Source organism: Oncorhynchus mykiss, chromosome 25, assembly GCF_013265735.2.
Source record: "Oncorhynchus mykiss isolate Arlee chromosome 25, USDA_OmykA_1.1, whole genome shotgun sequence".
In the NCBI taxonomy this organism is placed as follows: Eukaryota; Metazoa; Chordata; class Actinopteri; order Salmoniformes; family Salmonidae; genus Oncorhynchus; species Oncorhynchus mykiss.
Genome location: NC_048589.1, coordinates 18,759,999 through 18,775,792, shown reverse-complemented (window position 1 = coordinate 18,775,792; position 15,794 = coordinate 18,759,999). Strand labels below are relative to the sequence as shown.

Sequence of the window (15,794 nt, the reverse complement as noted above, 5' to 3'; positions counted from 1 at the left end):
TAGTGCTAGAGTATTATACAGTGGTGCTAGTGTACTATATAGTAGTGCTAGTGTATTATACAGTAGTGCTAGTGTTTTATACAGTAGTGCTAGAGGACTGCACAATCAGTCAATCAGTCAGTGTTTCTCTGATAAGGAAGTCAGAATCAGTCTACCAAACTGATGAAACAGCAGCCTGTGGAGTCAGCAAATGCAGTGTGGCAAGGCATGATGAGTCAATAAAAGCAGATGTGTTTGTTGATGTGTGCTTGTGATTGTTGATGTGTTCTCATTTAAAGGACAATTCATTCACTTTGAGTTAATATGTTCTTGCATTGGCTGTCTAACGGATGAGAACTGTATCACTTTGTGATTGTCTCCATACAAGCAGCCTTAACGTTCTATTAAAATAGTATTTTAGAGTGAAGCAGTGAAAGATCCAATCCACTACGAGAATAGGATGAACCTAAAAGTTACCAAAAATAGATAATTAATTAATTCTGTATTTGAAGCAGTTAATATTTACATTTTGAATTGGACTGCACCAAGCATGTTGAACACTAGGGGGTGCACAACAATAGTCCAGTATTCCTATTGTTCAATGAGTGCATTAATGAATCCCCAACAGTGTCTGGTCATTGTTGAGAAAAGTAACAGGGGCTCCGGTTGGGTTAAGAAACCAAGGCGAACGGATAGCAAAACCAGCCTTGTGAGATCAGAAAATCTTAGAACGTCTATCAACACTGACAGGTAGGTGATTGCAGCTATAGCAAGCTATCTATTACAATAGGTTAGCTCGAGGAAGTTTTAGTTATCTAACAAGCAACGTTAATTGAGCTCATCTGTAGCTATCCTTCCACATTCTACTGCTGTCTCGAGCTCGCTTGCTGCAAATGTTTAAACTACAATGCCGGTTTTACTGGCTGATAACTTTAAGAGATATGTATCGTGACAATGGTAAACAGACATTAGCTTCCTATGAATTAAAATGTGCAACATAACCAAAAGTGGCACTAAACATAGCTAGCCTTGCTCTCCTTTTCTGGCTACGTCATTATTAAAAAATAATAAACAACGTGCCCGCGAGGAATTGTGGGTAAAACACGTTTACCCAGCTGCTTGGTGTAGCTAGATATGTAATTACACATTCTTTCCCTATGCAAACATAGGCCCAAAGAAAAACCTGGGAATAATTTTGCCCCTTAATGTATCTCTGACTTTTTAAAGTGTATGTTCAGTGTGATGTAATTCAGGTTCTCGCTAGGCTGTCAACCCTTCAAACAGTTGTTCTTATACAAACAGCTGTACATTGTCTCTCTGGATATTCCCATTACAGAGCTTTGTGTTTATGTGAGGAGTTTTGATGTATATTGATTGCAATGTGTACTTTACCCTCCAGGATATTGATGATGGACTCAGAGGAGCCAGAGGAGCATGATAGTGAAGAGGGAGAATATCAAAGCCTTGAAGAGCAGGACATGGTCCAGTACAGAGTATGCTACTCTCATCCAAAGTACACCAAGGAGGTAAGTTTCGGCAGGGAGGGGTTATGATTCTTCTCAATTGCAGTCTATTATATTACTGTAACAACACATTATAGACATTATTGAACTGCATCAGCAATGTTTTGGTAACACCTCCATACAATTAATTGAAATTGATTTTGTAATATGTCTTTCCCTTTTAGTTGGATTTATATAAAAAGGAAGACGTTAAGAAGAAGAGGTAGGTTTTTGCCATTTCAAAAGTACGGGTTTAAAGGGGCAATCTGCCATTGCTACATTCATCTTTGTATGTATAAATTAATGATACCTATGGATTCTTGAAGAATATAACTTTTTTTTGCCTCATGAGCATAGTTCAACTATTTTACCCCATCAGAACCAAATATAAGCTTGTCTTACTCCAATGTTTGTAAACAAAGAAAATGTAACAAACACTATATAGCCTCAAAACATGGTTATAACTATAATTTTGATATCATGAAAGGTCTGTCATTTCATCATTAGCTCTGTGAATTTGAGAGTGGTTACATTTCTCCAGCCCCATCCTGCTTTTTACCAAAACAACTGCTGATTGCCACTATTGAAATCTTCAACTGGAACAACGTGCACACCTTTTTTCATTGTTTCATATAATTTATGATTGAGTGTAGTATTTCTGAGTATTCAGCCATATTTATGTTTCATACTGTAGATGTCCGGCAGGGAGACAGAAGCGGGTTGTGTCGTGTAAGAGGAAGACCCACCATCTCAATATCTGTCGAAGGAAGCAGCCAGCCACATGGAAAACTTGTGATGTGGCCAACAAGGAGAACGAAATGGCCTGTGTGCAGGACATGGAAGAGATATTCTATATGGACCCATGGGAGTTTCCACTCACTGCCCCCCATCCTAACAAGACTGACGAGGCTGGTTCAAAAAACAGTGACTACTTCATAGAGGTGTGAAATATCAGTAGTGTATTATATTTGTCTAATGTCTTTGGGGTGGGTTGTCTCATTATCTTATCATCGTGATATGCTTGTTGTCACAAATTTTTGAATGTATTCCATCACCGCTCTGCTGTTTTTCAGTTATCAAAAGACCACAACACAATGACAGAGGTGCTCTTTGGAAGAAATCTGAGACTGAGTGTAGCTTTGACCCTGTGGCAAAGAAATGTTGGAGAACTGCTTACGTATTTTTTAAGGTACGGTAGAACTTGTCAAGATTGAAATATCTAAGGCTTTATTGACACAAAGTTGTGATTCTATAATAGCAAAGCTCTTTTCTCCATCAGGATCCAAGACACTGGTGTGTTTGTTGATTTTCTTCCAGTGATAACAAAAAGGTACATTTCTCATTTTATTTTTAGGGGTAAAAAGCAATGATTACAATTGAAGTTTCATGACATTTATTTTCTATCTTTCACCGATAGCCTTGATGGTGAGTCAGAGTCACCCAGCGTTTCCATTGGCTGTTGTGTTGACCTTTTCCCCCTAGTGAAAAAGGTCCTCACTACTCCATATGAAGAGTGAGTACCACCGTTAATGACACTTTTCATTACAAATTCTTGAAAATCCAACTAAACTAATCCCATGTGGTCTTGCAGGCACCTGGTAGCTGGTTTACGATTGGTACAGTCAGTATTAAGACATTGGTGGCCAGAGCTCTCAGCAAGTGGAGGAACTGACACACAATCTATGGATGGGTATGTTTACTTAACATGCTGACTGGAAGCTATGGAGATGTGTATTCTTTGTGGTGCAGGCACGCCCCATGTGTAACTAAAACCTCTCTGTTTTTAATGATCATTGCAGAAATATCCAAGTGTTCAAACAGCAGCTAAAGGAGTTTTGGAACCAGCAGCCTCATTTGAGTTCAGTTCCAGGAAGTGCAGGTGACATAGCAAAGGTGGGTTCTAATTTACGATACATGGTAATTTGAATATATCTAAGACAAGTGCAAATAGTGTTAGTGAAATTTCTGTCATCTTCGTTCTTGTTTTCTAGGTTATAGACTATTACCTGTTACAATTGCCCTGATCGCAATGGTGGCCCATGCCAAGCTCCAGTCCAGTCCTGATGACATGTCGTTGGAGAGTTGGAAACCACATAAGAACACAATAGACTTGTGACACAATGATCTGCACTACTTGACTTTTGATGTGGGCAAAAGCATTACCAAATTAATTTGAGGGCTCCTAAACAGTGCCCAAAGAGTGCCTGCTGTAGTGCCAGAGAGCCACTCCATACAATGATTGTGCCTTGTTATTTTTTAAGAATTTTAATTACAATTTGAGATGACCAACCCTTGTCCACAATTGCTAACATGATTTAACCTCACTAAATTTCAATGGTATGAAATTAATCCAAAGGATGAAAGTGTGTGCAATTGATTGGTTACAGTAGAGAACCAATTGAAGTTGTGTTGGATGAATTAAAATGGTACTTGACATTGTTTTATTGTAAATTATTTTATTTTTTTATAAATGAAAATGCCAGTAAGGTTATGTGACACCTTTGTGTTCAGCCAGGCAGTGGTGTTTCAGAGTGGAATGGTTGGCTGTTGGTTGATGGAGTCGGAGAGAAAAGGTAGCGAGAGGGGGTACACTGAGTGGTGAGAGAGAAGAGGTGAGTCTCAGTGGGAGCATGTGTTGGTCAGTGCCGGCAGCTCCAGAGTGACTGCCAGCCGGGCAGCAGTACAGCATAATTAGTTATTAGCAACCGCCACTGCCCCGTATTTTTAGTCAGGCTATACTGAAATACTCTAGCCCTAGTTAGAGCCGATAACTAGGACTGAGAGTATAACTACGTTTTTATTTGTCAGGTCACATGGTTAGGAAAGATTACTTCCCCTATTCATAAGGTACTTGTATGTGTTGTCTTAGTGCAGAGGTCCTCCAAAATAATGAAGAAATGTGTTTCAATTGTGAGAGCAAAATTGCAAGATTACGTTATAATACTTGTATTGCATCAAATGGTTGTTTTATTCAACAGAATAGAGTATTCTTAACTATTGTGTGTGTGTGTTCTGCTGAGGATGGGCCTCTGGGAGATAACACTGACAGGAGATCTACGATGTCTTTTGGGTGATAAAACCTAAAGAGCGTTCCAGAGCATGGGTCAATGTTTCTGTTCTATATCATACCAGGGAGAGATGGTTCCAGTTTGGAGTCGGAGGGCCAGACACTGGTCTATACAATGATAACTGTTGGAAAGCCATTTGGATAATGTATTTAAGGTAATTTGTAATACTGATTTCAAGGTCATTTGTAATATTGATAATTATGATATTTGTGATTTGGAAGAAGGAGAGGGCATTGCCTTTGACTAAGTCTATGTTCCTATGACCATATGGGTACAATCCTTTTTCTTTATGGAGTTCTTAAGAGTAAATATTTTAATTTGATTTTGTTATTTTAATTTTTGTTTTATTTTTTTGACCAGTAGTAGTGTTTTTGTTTTTACACATTACTCTCATGGAGAGTAATGTGTTAAAAATGGGGAGGGTACAGTCCCCTGAAGTTTTGGATTGAAGTTTACACACCTTGAGTGATGTGTAGGAGTGTATGGAGTGATATGTGAAGGAGTGTATTGTTGTGTTGTTTGTTCTGTTCCCGATGGGTTATAGGTCTAACTCCCTGATCCTGTGGCTCTGTGATGAAGTTGACAGTGTGATGGGGAGTATAAGCCAATTTGAAAGAATAGTTTCAATAGAATGTGTTGTTATTCGCTTTGACATATGTTTAGACATTTGTATTAAGAATAATTGGTAAAAGTAATCATTTATCATACAGTTAATGAACGGAACTAAACTGTTGTTCTGATCTGTCCTCTCGAGGCTATCATGAAAAGTGACATCAGACGGTATTTTAATGCATGGAAGAGATAATTGGACCGAACAGTGTGTGTACTTCAAAACCCCCTCTACCGAGAGAAATGAGTCCGAGCCAGCAACCGGTGTACAGCATCCAATCTAAGCTATCAACTGCTTTTCTCTCATGTCTTATCTCAGGAGTGTGAGAGGAGTCCACATGGAGTGAGCATGGGGAGGGATCTGTTCTAAACTTCTCTTGTGTTGCTGGTATACTGGTTGACGGACGAATGGACAAGACATAATGGGTGGTAAAGGTGATGGCGGCTCAGGTGAGACATTGAAATTGGGACATTATCACGGCCATCCACTTTGAACTGTAAAGCTATCTGAAGAAGACGAAAAGGACGCCAGAAGAATCAGTGCCTGAAGGACGGGGTTTGTCAACTGTGCCCAAAATTGTTTTAGACTTTTGGGGTATCAGGTTGATTGTAGAGGTCTACAATACATGAAATTATAGTAATTTAGATTAAGAATGCATTGAGATACTGATCTGTATTATAATCGTGATACAACAATGTAATAGTAGAATTATGGGATAATTATACTGGATGTTAATATAAATGTACATTCTGCCAATGTGTGTTAAATTGAGTTTTTTTTTACTTTGAGTGTTAGGACCAATTTGAATCACTGAGCAATGTCATTCAAGATTTTGGTTGGATAATTAATTGGGTTTTTAATTATGATTTGGAAACTGAATGATTTTTAAAACGGAAGGATTGATTTGAGTTTAGTATGTTAATAACTATATGAGTGAAGCCATGAATGTATTAGGGATTGATTGTTTTGCTGTTATGAACTAAAGATGTTGACACTATTCTCATCATGCCCTGGTGAATGGAGAGGGTGAACTCTGATCTGGAGAGTGAAACTGATCCTAATCTATTTGCTCTATAGGCATTGCCTTATAAATAGTGGAATTGTGATGCTTGTCTTGGGTCATGTTCATTAGGCACCAATGGAATACGTTTTACTTTAACTAGGAGTCACTACCTGGATTTGTCCAACAAGATATGCTCATTTTAGTTTCTGGGATGGAAATAATCATTTCCACCATACCATGCTGATCCATTGGAGTGTGATGTATAACTAAAGCTTATTTTATTAAACCTCCATTGTTGCATGCAGTGCATTATACACTAAACATGTGCTTTTCACTGTCTATGAAGATATAGCTTTGAATCTCATAAACTGTATGCATTTTTTGTTTTTCTTCATGGGTTCGTGCAGGTGACTGTATCATAACCTTCCCAGACAAATTGCTAGAATGCTTTGAAAATGTGTTGGTGGTTGAAATAGGAGACAGTGCTGAGTTTCTTGGAAGGAGGCTGAGCCAGTGCTACAGCAGCCGGTCATGTGCAGGAACCCATGCAATGACTTATTGCTTTTATGCTTCTTGGTTTATGTAGAATACACTGTATATACATTTTTGACATGTGAACGAATGTTCTTAAATCTTGTAATTTTCTTTTAAGTTGAGAGGACTCTTGAAATGGGGGAATGTGAGAGCAAAATTGCAAGATTACGTTATAATACTTTTATTGCATCAAATGGTTGTTTCATTCAACAGAATACAGTATTCTTAACAGTTGTATGTGTGTTCTACTGAGGATGGGCATCTGGGAGATCAAACTGACACGAGATTTACGATGTCTTTTGGGTGATAAAACCTAAAGAGCATTTCAGGGCATGGATTAATGTTTCTGTTCTATACCGTACCAGGGAGAGATGGTTCCAGTTTTGAGTCGCAGGGCGAGACACTGGTCTGTACAATAAAAACTGATGGCACAGCAGATACAGTCTGCAGTACAACAAATCTTAGCCTTTGGCCCCAAGGTTGAAAGGGGTGTATCTTGGCTATAAAAGACCTTTGTACTTTTGTCTCGGGGCTCTCAAGGAATCATCAGAGACGGTGATTTGTCGACCAGCCATCGCTATTTCAAAGCTCTCACTAATAAAGGTTCAGTTTAAGTATAAACTTGTGTGATACGTTTGTCTCTTCTCATTTGATAATATAGAAATGAACCACCACACAATTTACTGTATATTTAATCATCATGAAGATAAGTTGCTTAGGCCTTATCATTATGGTGCTTTGTTTAGGCCGTATCATTATGGTGCTTTGTTTAGGCCTTATCATTATGGTGCTTTGTTTAGGCCTTATCATTATGGTGCTTTGTTTAGGACTTATCATTATGGGGCTTTGTTTAGGCCTTATCATTATGGTGCTTTGTTTAGGCCTTATCATTATGGTGCTTTGTTTAGGACTTATCATTATGGTGCTTTGTTTAGGCCTTATCATTATGGTGCTTCGTTTAGGACTTATCATTATGGTGCTTTGTTTAGGCCTTATCATTATGGTGCTTTGTTTAGGCCTTATCATTATGGTGCTTTGTTTAGGCCTTATCATTATGGTGCTTCGTTTAGGACTTGATAGTTGAAGATCATCTATCTTTGTAATTAGTTTTTTAAAATCACAAATAGCTTTAAAAACCCTCTTTGCATAACAAGGTGGAACAGGAGGTGTGGGGATGGGGAAACAAATTTACAGTATGCGTGTGATTGATAGTCCATTTTAAAAGATGTTTGTTTGTTGTTCCACTTGATCAACTAAAACAAACTGACATTGCAACACCAAGACTAAGGTTGCAATCTCTACTTCCCAAGAGTGGAGGAAGTGTTTGGAAGGTGAGATATGAATCCCACTTGACACAGATAAGTGAAGGCTGGCTTTAACCCTTGGTGTTTCCTATTGTGACATGAAGGAAGCTTAGGCTGAAGTCCAGTCGTGACTGGCCTGTAGAGGCTGTGTGGAAAGGACTGCACCTCCGTGGACTCTGGGTCTATGGTTGGCAGCCTGATTAGCCTTGTTTGCTCTCTCTCTCTGCCCTTCTCTCTCTGTTTAGTGCTATCAAAGTACAGTTTACTGTATGTTTGACAGCTTATAGTCACAGAGCTCAGCACACACAGGCAGTGGTGCAGTAACAGTGGAGGTAAGGGTGTTCATCCGTTACAGTTTAGTAAGTTTCATTGTTACTAAAGTAGGATTTCTAGTCATTGTATACAGTGGACTGTTGTGCTATGAACTGTGACAGGAGTAGAATTACATATTTTTGTCCATGTATGAAAATGGATAATTATCTCTCGAAGGGGTGTAGTAAAATTGTTTGAGAAATGATGCATTGCCACTCGGTGAATCCACATGTCCGTTCACCATGAAGGAACATCCAGTTCGAAGAGTTTTGGGACATGGACAGTGGCATTAGCAGCAGCACTGGTGATAAGTCTGATGGGAGTACACACTGAATCCCTGCTAGCTGAAAGGACACGTCTCCTGGCCTCTGAAGAGCACAAGGTGGTCCTCAACCAGGGAATTAATGGTATGGACATTCATGTAATGTCATTACTAACAAAATGTAGAGATGGATTGTACATTAAAACGTGTGGCTGTATCTGTAGCAGACTTGGGTTCAAATATGTGTATTTGATTATTTGATGTTTAAATACTTCTGTGTATTTGAATATTTTCAAATAATGTGGCCTAAATCAACTACAGCTATTGGAAGTATTTGAATGTACTTGTAATGCGTCTGTGTGTAGCTGGTGTAGATGAGTCAGGCGCAGGACAGCAGATATGAGTAATGTACGCAATTTAACTGAACAATAATCACAATACACGTCAAATAATCCAAGGCCACAACTACGGACCGCAATACAATAAACAATCACTCACAAACAAACATGGGGGACAGAGGGTTAAATAATGAACAAGTAATTGGGGGATTGAAACCAGGTGTGTAAGACAAGGACAAAACAAATGGAAAATGAAAAGTGGATCGGCGATGGCTAGAAGGCCGGTGACGACGATCGCCGAACGCCGCCCGAACAAGGAGAGGGACTGACTTCGGCGGAAGTCGTGACAGTACTTTCAAAAATGTTCTATAAAAAGCCTAATATTTGAAAATACTTTCAAGTACTTATTTCAAATACCGAACAGACCTGGGTTTAAATGCATGGGAGTATTTATGTGTAAAATGTGTAGAATATTATTTCAATTATTCACAGCTGTAATGGCTGCCAAAGGTGCTTCCACCAAGTATTGACTCTGGGGTGTGAAGACTTACGCAATCAAGACATCTTTGTTATTTTATTGTTAATTAATTTAGAACATTTTCTCTAACTTTCTTTCACTTTGAATATGTGGAGCAGGTTTTGTAGATCTATAGGGAAAATAATTCCATCCTTTAATTGTCCATCCTTTACTCTTTCTTATTTAGATTTACCTTAAAGGCAGAAACATGTGAAGACTGTGCAAGGGGTGAATAGACTTTCACTAGGCACTGTATAGCATTTTGCAACAAAAAAAACATTTTAATACACATCTTAAATATATTAATAAAGTATCTGAACAGTACTATTTCACACTCACACAAGAAGGCAATCATAAGCAATCATTTCTGATGAAAAAACACCCTTATGAAAAATGTGTGTATATAGCGTTTTGGAACTGTGTATTTCCAAATACATTCCTACACTACTTGTGTTTAAAAATAATAATCAAAATACTTACTTCCAAATACCTTAAATAGTCTGATCTGTAGCTGTCATGTATCATTTCAGGCGGATTTAATTTGGGCTTTAAATGGTATTGATTGAGAAGGGCTTTACTTCTCTGATGATGTAGAATGAGAAGCCCCACTGTATGTGTGGGCTATGTGTGGTCATTTTAAGTCTCATATCTTTGCTGATAGACAAACAAGTTTGTTTTGAGTCTCCATTATTCTGGAGGTAGTTCAAATGCCAAAGTCTAGACCGAATGACTTATTGACCCTTCTGCATCATCCTTTCTATACACTTGTTACACGTTTCACATTTGTTATCTGCTAATAAGAGCATTCGTGTATCGTTGTGATACACTTTTGTCATACTGAACAGCTGAGAAATGATGTTAGAGCATCAATGTTTGATGAACACGTTGAAATCCCATGTGTGTTGGAACTGCCAATATCCATGAGGATTAGTCCATCGCTGAAAAGACAGGGAGTGGCAGGTTCAATGTATACTTTGGGATTTTGTCAATGAAGCCCCTTATCTACTTCCTCAGAGTCAGATGAACTGGTGGATACAATTTTTATGTCTCTGAGTCTTCATCCTATATGACGAAAGTTAGAGGTAGTTTCGCGTGCCAATGCTAATTAGGATTAGCGCAATGTCTGGAAGTCTATGATATCTACTAGCATGCTAGCAGTTGCCATAGACTTCCAGGCATTGCGCCAACACTAGTTAGCAACTTCCTTCAAACTGCATGCAGAGACATACAAATCCACCAGTTCATCTGAGTCTGGGGAAATAGATAAAGGGCTTAATTTCCAAAATCCTGAAGTATCCCTTTAATCATCATCATAGTACCTTGAATAGGTGTAAGTAATGCTTAGAAAAAGCAATCCAGATTATCTGCTTTGATTTACTCAGCTTGACCTCATGTTACCCATCAACTCTTTGTGTGATCTAAGTACTGTGGGTGTTAATTCAGTTTGTTGCTATTTCACCCTGCAGAGTACCCCAGATACTGTTATGAGATGTTGATGGGTTTAGGGGTTCAGGCCAGAGATGGAGTGTACCTGATTCAGCCTGGTGATTACCCCACCCTGGCCTACTGCGCCATTCAAGAGGGTAGTTGGACCGTAGTACAGCACATCACGGTTAACAGCAGCGTGGACTTCAACCGCACCTGTGTCGAATACAAGCAGGGTGACTGGTGACCACTGGCTGGGGAATGAACTCCTCCACCACCTCTCCCAAGGGCCTGGACGCTACAAGCTATGTGTCAAGCTAGTGAACAAAGATTGCCATCACCAAGATGCGCAAGTATGTCCTTTTATGGTGGAGGAAGAGCGGTTTTGGTTCAGGCTGCATCTTGGTCTGTTCCAGGGCACTGCCTTAGACACTCTCACCTAAGACACAGATAACTACCTGCATGACAACCAGAGGTTTACCACCATGGACCGAGACAACAATTACTTCCAGAACTGTGCCGAACTGAAGTTTTGGGGTGTGGCAGGAGGGGGCTGGAGGTACAACGCCTGTGCTGGAGCCAACCTAAACCGCAGGAACGTCATCTACTGGCAAAAGGACTGCAACAAGGAGCACCCGTGTAAGTACGCCTGGATGATGGTAAAACCCTCGGACACAGTGATGGTGGTCCGCACTGGGGACTGTACGAAGGATGAACTGTGAGTGTTGTCTGGAGATTAGGTTGATCAATACCATAGATGTCACGCCCTGATCTGTTTCACCTGTCCTGTGAAACCTGTGTTTTCTGTCTGCCTGTTACCAGTTCGTCTTGTTTGTTCAAGCCTACCAGAGGTTTGTCTCAGCTCCTGTTTTTTCATAGTCTCTCTTTTTCTCGTCCTCCTGGTTTTTGACCATTGCCTGTCCTGGCCCTGTACCTGACCACTGCCTGTCTCTGACCCTGAGCCTGCCTGCCGTCCTGTACCTTGGCCTCTGCTCTGGATTATCGACCGCTGCCTGCCTCGACCTGTCGTTTGCCTGCCCCTGTGGTTACAATAAACATTGTTACTTCACACAGTCTGCACTTGGGTCTTACCTTGATTCCTGATAATATGTGGTTGTACTTATGCAGGGGTTCTCAAAACATTGTTTACATAATAGAGACAATAGTTCAACACTTTTAATTCAGAAATACACAGAGACCAAAATACTGTAATATACTTGTCACACATTTTTTTAAGTAATAAAAGAATCTATCATTATTTTAGGGATTTCATACACGTAAGTCTCCTCCTCGACCTTCCCCCCCAAAATTTCAAGTGCAGTTTTCTTGTAGTCTAAATGATCGCCGATACCAAACATTTTGTGGTCATGATATCATAGCTTATTACACATGTAATACAACATTTGCAGTATTTTTACTCACTCACCCAATATCACTGAATGAATGACCTTTGTATGTGTTGGTTGTTGGTAGAAAAACCAATATGTACTGAATCAAACAAGATTATATACATTGAGTTTACAGTAGATTTTCTTATGATCAATTGCAAGCAGTACTCAGCGATGTCATTTTTTTTTTTTTAATGCTATTTCTATCAATGGGTAGATGAGAATGATAATAAAGTCCAATACAGAACGACCAAAACAAAGGCCTGTATCCTGAGGACAGATGGACATAAAACAGATTGTTATGAATACATGACACAGAACAGTGCATGAATCAAACCTGCTCTCCCCCTGAATGTAAATGTGTAGAGAGCTGTCACTGTGCTAAGTGACTTATAGTGACCCTGGGCAGGTGAAATCACTCCCTGATAAGATTTCATCCTTGGGTCTTAACCACCAAACAAAGAGGTACCCACTATAATTGATTAAAGGCCAATTCTTATCTGAACTTGATGACGTCACAATGACTTGGGTGAGATCAGAACAACAAAAACAAACCTGTACACCAAAAAAGTATATATACCACCATCCAAAAGGGCACTCGGCGAGTGGGAGGGCAAAGGGGCAGGTGGGACGGCACAGCTAGACCCCTATCTGTGCACTTGCCTGGTTAGGTGTATACTTTATGCGGAAGTGTCCAGTGAACTATAGGATAAAATCACGTTTTATGAAATGTTTGTGCACTTTAAAGCTGCTGAGTCGATAATAAAAGTAATAGTTATTTGGAAGAATTTGATACTGAAACCTCAGCATTTACTTTCATCAAATCTCTTCCCCTGTGTTTCTGTGCTGTCTGGCTTCATTTGGACTGTATGTGTTTGTGCTTGTGGAAAGATTGGCTGCCACACGTGAACAAGGCTTTGATGAGTGTACAATCGTTTGTTGTCCAGCTCGCTTTAAAACCACGACAAAAACTGTGATAGCCCTTAAAGCAAACACAATGTAGTCTAACATAATACCTCTAAAACAATGTTTTTTTAATAAAACATCTCTCACTTTTTTGTGCATGTCGGGTTATGTTTTTATATTTTCATATTCAATGATGTATTGGTGTACAGTGTCAACATTTTCGGCAAAGCACTTTTGTATTTCTTGTGAGCAGTAAGCAAAGTACTGATTAAAGAACCACACCACGAACAAACTAGTCTTGTCTCTAACCTTTGTACATTTGACACACCCTACCTGTAGGCATAATTCAAGTACCAAACAGAAACATATCCATGTGTATCTGAGTCATATGGTCTTCATACTTGTTCCTCTGGAAGGACAGAGTGAATGGCTCAAGTTAGTTTGCTGCTCACTGCAGGGTTTTGCCCATACCAGTAGAGTTTCTCTTCCACTCTCTTCTTCTTCCACTGACAAAGCAGCAGCATGCGAAAGGTCTTCTGAAAGGTCTTGTTGCAGAGCGCGTAGCACATGGGGTTGACTGTGCTGTTGACATAGCATAGCCAGTAGCCCAGGTGCCAGAGAGACACAGGGATACAGTCAGAACAGAAGGTGGAGATGAGCACCATGATGTTGTATGGTGTCCATGTCAGGATAAAGGCCAGCAAGATGGCACTGAGAGTCTGAGCAGCCTTCCTCTCCTTAATCAGCACCATCCTCTTCCTCTTGGTCAGCTGGATCTTCAGAGTTGCGTCTATTGGCTTGCAGGAAGTGGTGGAGGGTGGGGCACTCATGGAGTCTGCTGAGGAGAAAGATGATGGGACCATGTTGGTGTCCCCATTCTTGCTCTGCTGGGCACCGCTGGTAGTGTCTTTGGGAACTGGTTTAAACTTGTAGGACACACACTTCTTGCTCTTATGGGAGTTGGTCTTGGGAGGCGTGTGGAAGAAGTTGTCCTCGTAACTGCTGAGCTGCTCATTCTCACAGCCCTCTGCACCCGTGCTCGGCCCACATGACTGGTTCCGGTAGGTGGGCTGGAAGACCCCCGGGGACACGGGCTGCTCCTCGTCCTCCGAGGAGGCATAGCTGTTGAAGGTGGTCAGCTGGTCGCTCTTGGACCACTCATCGTTGGTGGCAGCAGCTGATTTGGCTGCGTGGCTCCTGTTGGAGGAGGACCAGGAGGCCTGGGTTCTGTCCCGGGAGGCAGAGCTGAGCTGGTTGCAGTTGAAGCAGGATCTGATTATGGTTTTCTGGGGCTTGGTGGTACCAGCGTCTGTGGAACTGTTGATGCCCTGGAGCTCAGCGAGGTCCTTGGTGCGACGCTCCGTCTCCTTGTAGATCCGACAGTAAAGGATGGTCATGATCGACACAGGGATGTAAAACGCAGCAATGGCTGTCCCAAATGTTATCACTGGCTCAGAGAAAAACTGGATCTGACACTGCCTCTCAGGGACTGTCCTTTTCCCCACAAAATACTGCCAACACAGTATGGGAGGGGCCCACAGGATGAGGGACACCAGCCAGGCCATGCCTATCATGACCCCAGCCCGTTTTGGGGTGCGCTTGGCTCTATAGGTCAGAGGTCGGGTGATAGAGAAGTACCGGTCAAAACTGATGACCAGCAGGTTCATCACTGACGCATTACTGGCCACATAGTCCAAAGCCAACCAGAGGTCACAGGCAATACTCCCCAGCGCCCAGTAGCCCATCAGTATGTAGGAGGTGTAGAGGTTCATAGAGAACACACCTATAATGAGGTCAGCTACAGCCAAACTCAGTAGGTAGTAGTTGTTGACTGTCTTCAGCTGGCTGTTTACCTTAAATGACAGCATCACTAGGATGTTGCCCACTATCGTAATCAGGCTCACGATGGCCGACACAGTTGCTATGGTTATGACCTCCCATAGACTGTGTGTGGCAAGGTGGATGTCGGTCGCATTGCCATTTATAGATGAGTTCTTTATTCCTTCACCTTCCATGTTGTTTCTCTCAAGTTGTCCTTATTGTGGTATCAGTGGTATGACTATGAGAGAGTAGTCTGCCGGGTGCGCCATCTTGAGTAGGATATCCTGAAAAGAAGAAATAATAAAGTGAGTTAATAAAATAACAAATGCAGTTTATGGGTGATCTCCTGATGTAAACTCAAAACTAAATGTACAACGAGTAGTGCCACAAGAGCCACCAGCCACTAGATGGCAGTAATAATCAACAATCATCAGCTAGTGAGTTAGTGGGCAGGGCACCAATGTTAACACTGGCCAAAGATGGGGACCATGCACCTTGAAAAAACACTCAGTAAGACTGTTTAGGACCTCAATATAATTAACATGTGATAATAGCACCTATGTGTAGCATGCATGTTTGTGCTGTGTCATATAAAAGTGTATGATTACTGCCAAAAAAAAGCTCATGTAGAACAATGTCATATATGAATGCATGTCTGAACATGTTAGGGCCATTAGGTCATATAAGCACTCACGTATCCTTTGCTCTAGTTATTGTTAATTCATCTAGTATATATGCATAGGTGGCTGTATTGAGGTCTATTACAGACAGTTTGTTACAGTACAGAGGTACATCAGCAGACAACAAGGCTTCACAGATGAGCAC

The 15,794-nt window shown here is 40.7% G+C and overlaps 2 protein-coding genes and 1 pseudogene across 3 annotated transcripts in view; 2 read left to right on the top strand and 1 right to left on the bottom strand.

Moving 5' to 3' along the window:
- Positions 1-4,433, top strand: part of LOC110505507 (KATNB1-like protein 1) — a 70,439-nt gene extending 66,006 nt beyond the window's left edge. Inside the window, exons 1-10 of one of the 2 annotated variants that reach the window (XM_021584765.2) lie at positions 575-729; positions 1,379-1,505; positions 1,667-1,704; positions 2,176-2,422; positions 2,555-2,670; positions 2,761-2,811; positions 2,899-2,994; positions 3,073-3,171; positions 3,281-3,374; positions 3,473-4,433. In XM_021584765.2, the coding sequence (XP_021440440.2) occupies positions 581-729; positions 1,379-1,505; positions 1,667-1,704; positions 2,176-2,422; positions 2,555-2,670; positions 2,761-2,811; positions 2,899-2,994; positions 3,073-3,171; positions 3,281-3,374; positions 3,473-3,505 (1,050 nt within the window). In that variant the 5' untranslated portion in view covers positions 575-580 and the 3' untranslated portion in view covers positions 3,506-4,433. Of the gene's footprint in view, positions 1-574; positions 730-1,378; positions 1,506-1,666; positions 1,705-2,175; positions 2,423-2,554; positions 2,671-2,760; positions 2,812-2,898; positions 2,995-3,072; positions 3,172-3,280; positions 3,375-3,472 lie in introns of those variants that run through there. The other variant, XM_021584766.2, reaches the window with a different exon arrangement.
- A 3,752-nt stretch (positions 4,434-8,185) lies between these two features.
- Positions 8,186-12,018, top strand: LOC110505506 (annotated as a pseudogene).
- On the bottom strand, positions 12,016-15,247 carry LOC110505505 (muscarinic acetylcholine receptor M5-like). Its single transcript, XM_021584763.2, has one exon. It carries the CDS (start codon positions 15,161-15,163, stop codon positions 13,580-13,582), a length of 1,584 nt encoding a protein of 527 aa, XP_021440438.2. The 5' UTR covers positions 15,164-15,247; the 3' UTR covers positions 12,016-13,579.
- Between the last annotated feature and the right edge of the window lie 547 nt (positions 15,248-15,794).

Bases quoted from the DNA above. Each gene is read 5' to 3' on its own strand.
- LOC110505505 (XM_021584763.2), bottom strand. From the start codon at position 15,163: ATGGAAGGTGAAGGAATAAAGAACTCATCTATAAATGGCAATGCGACC.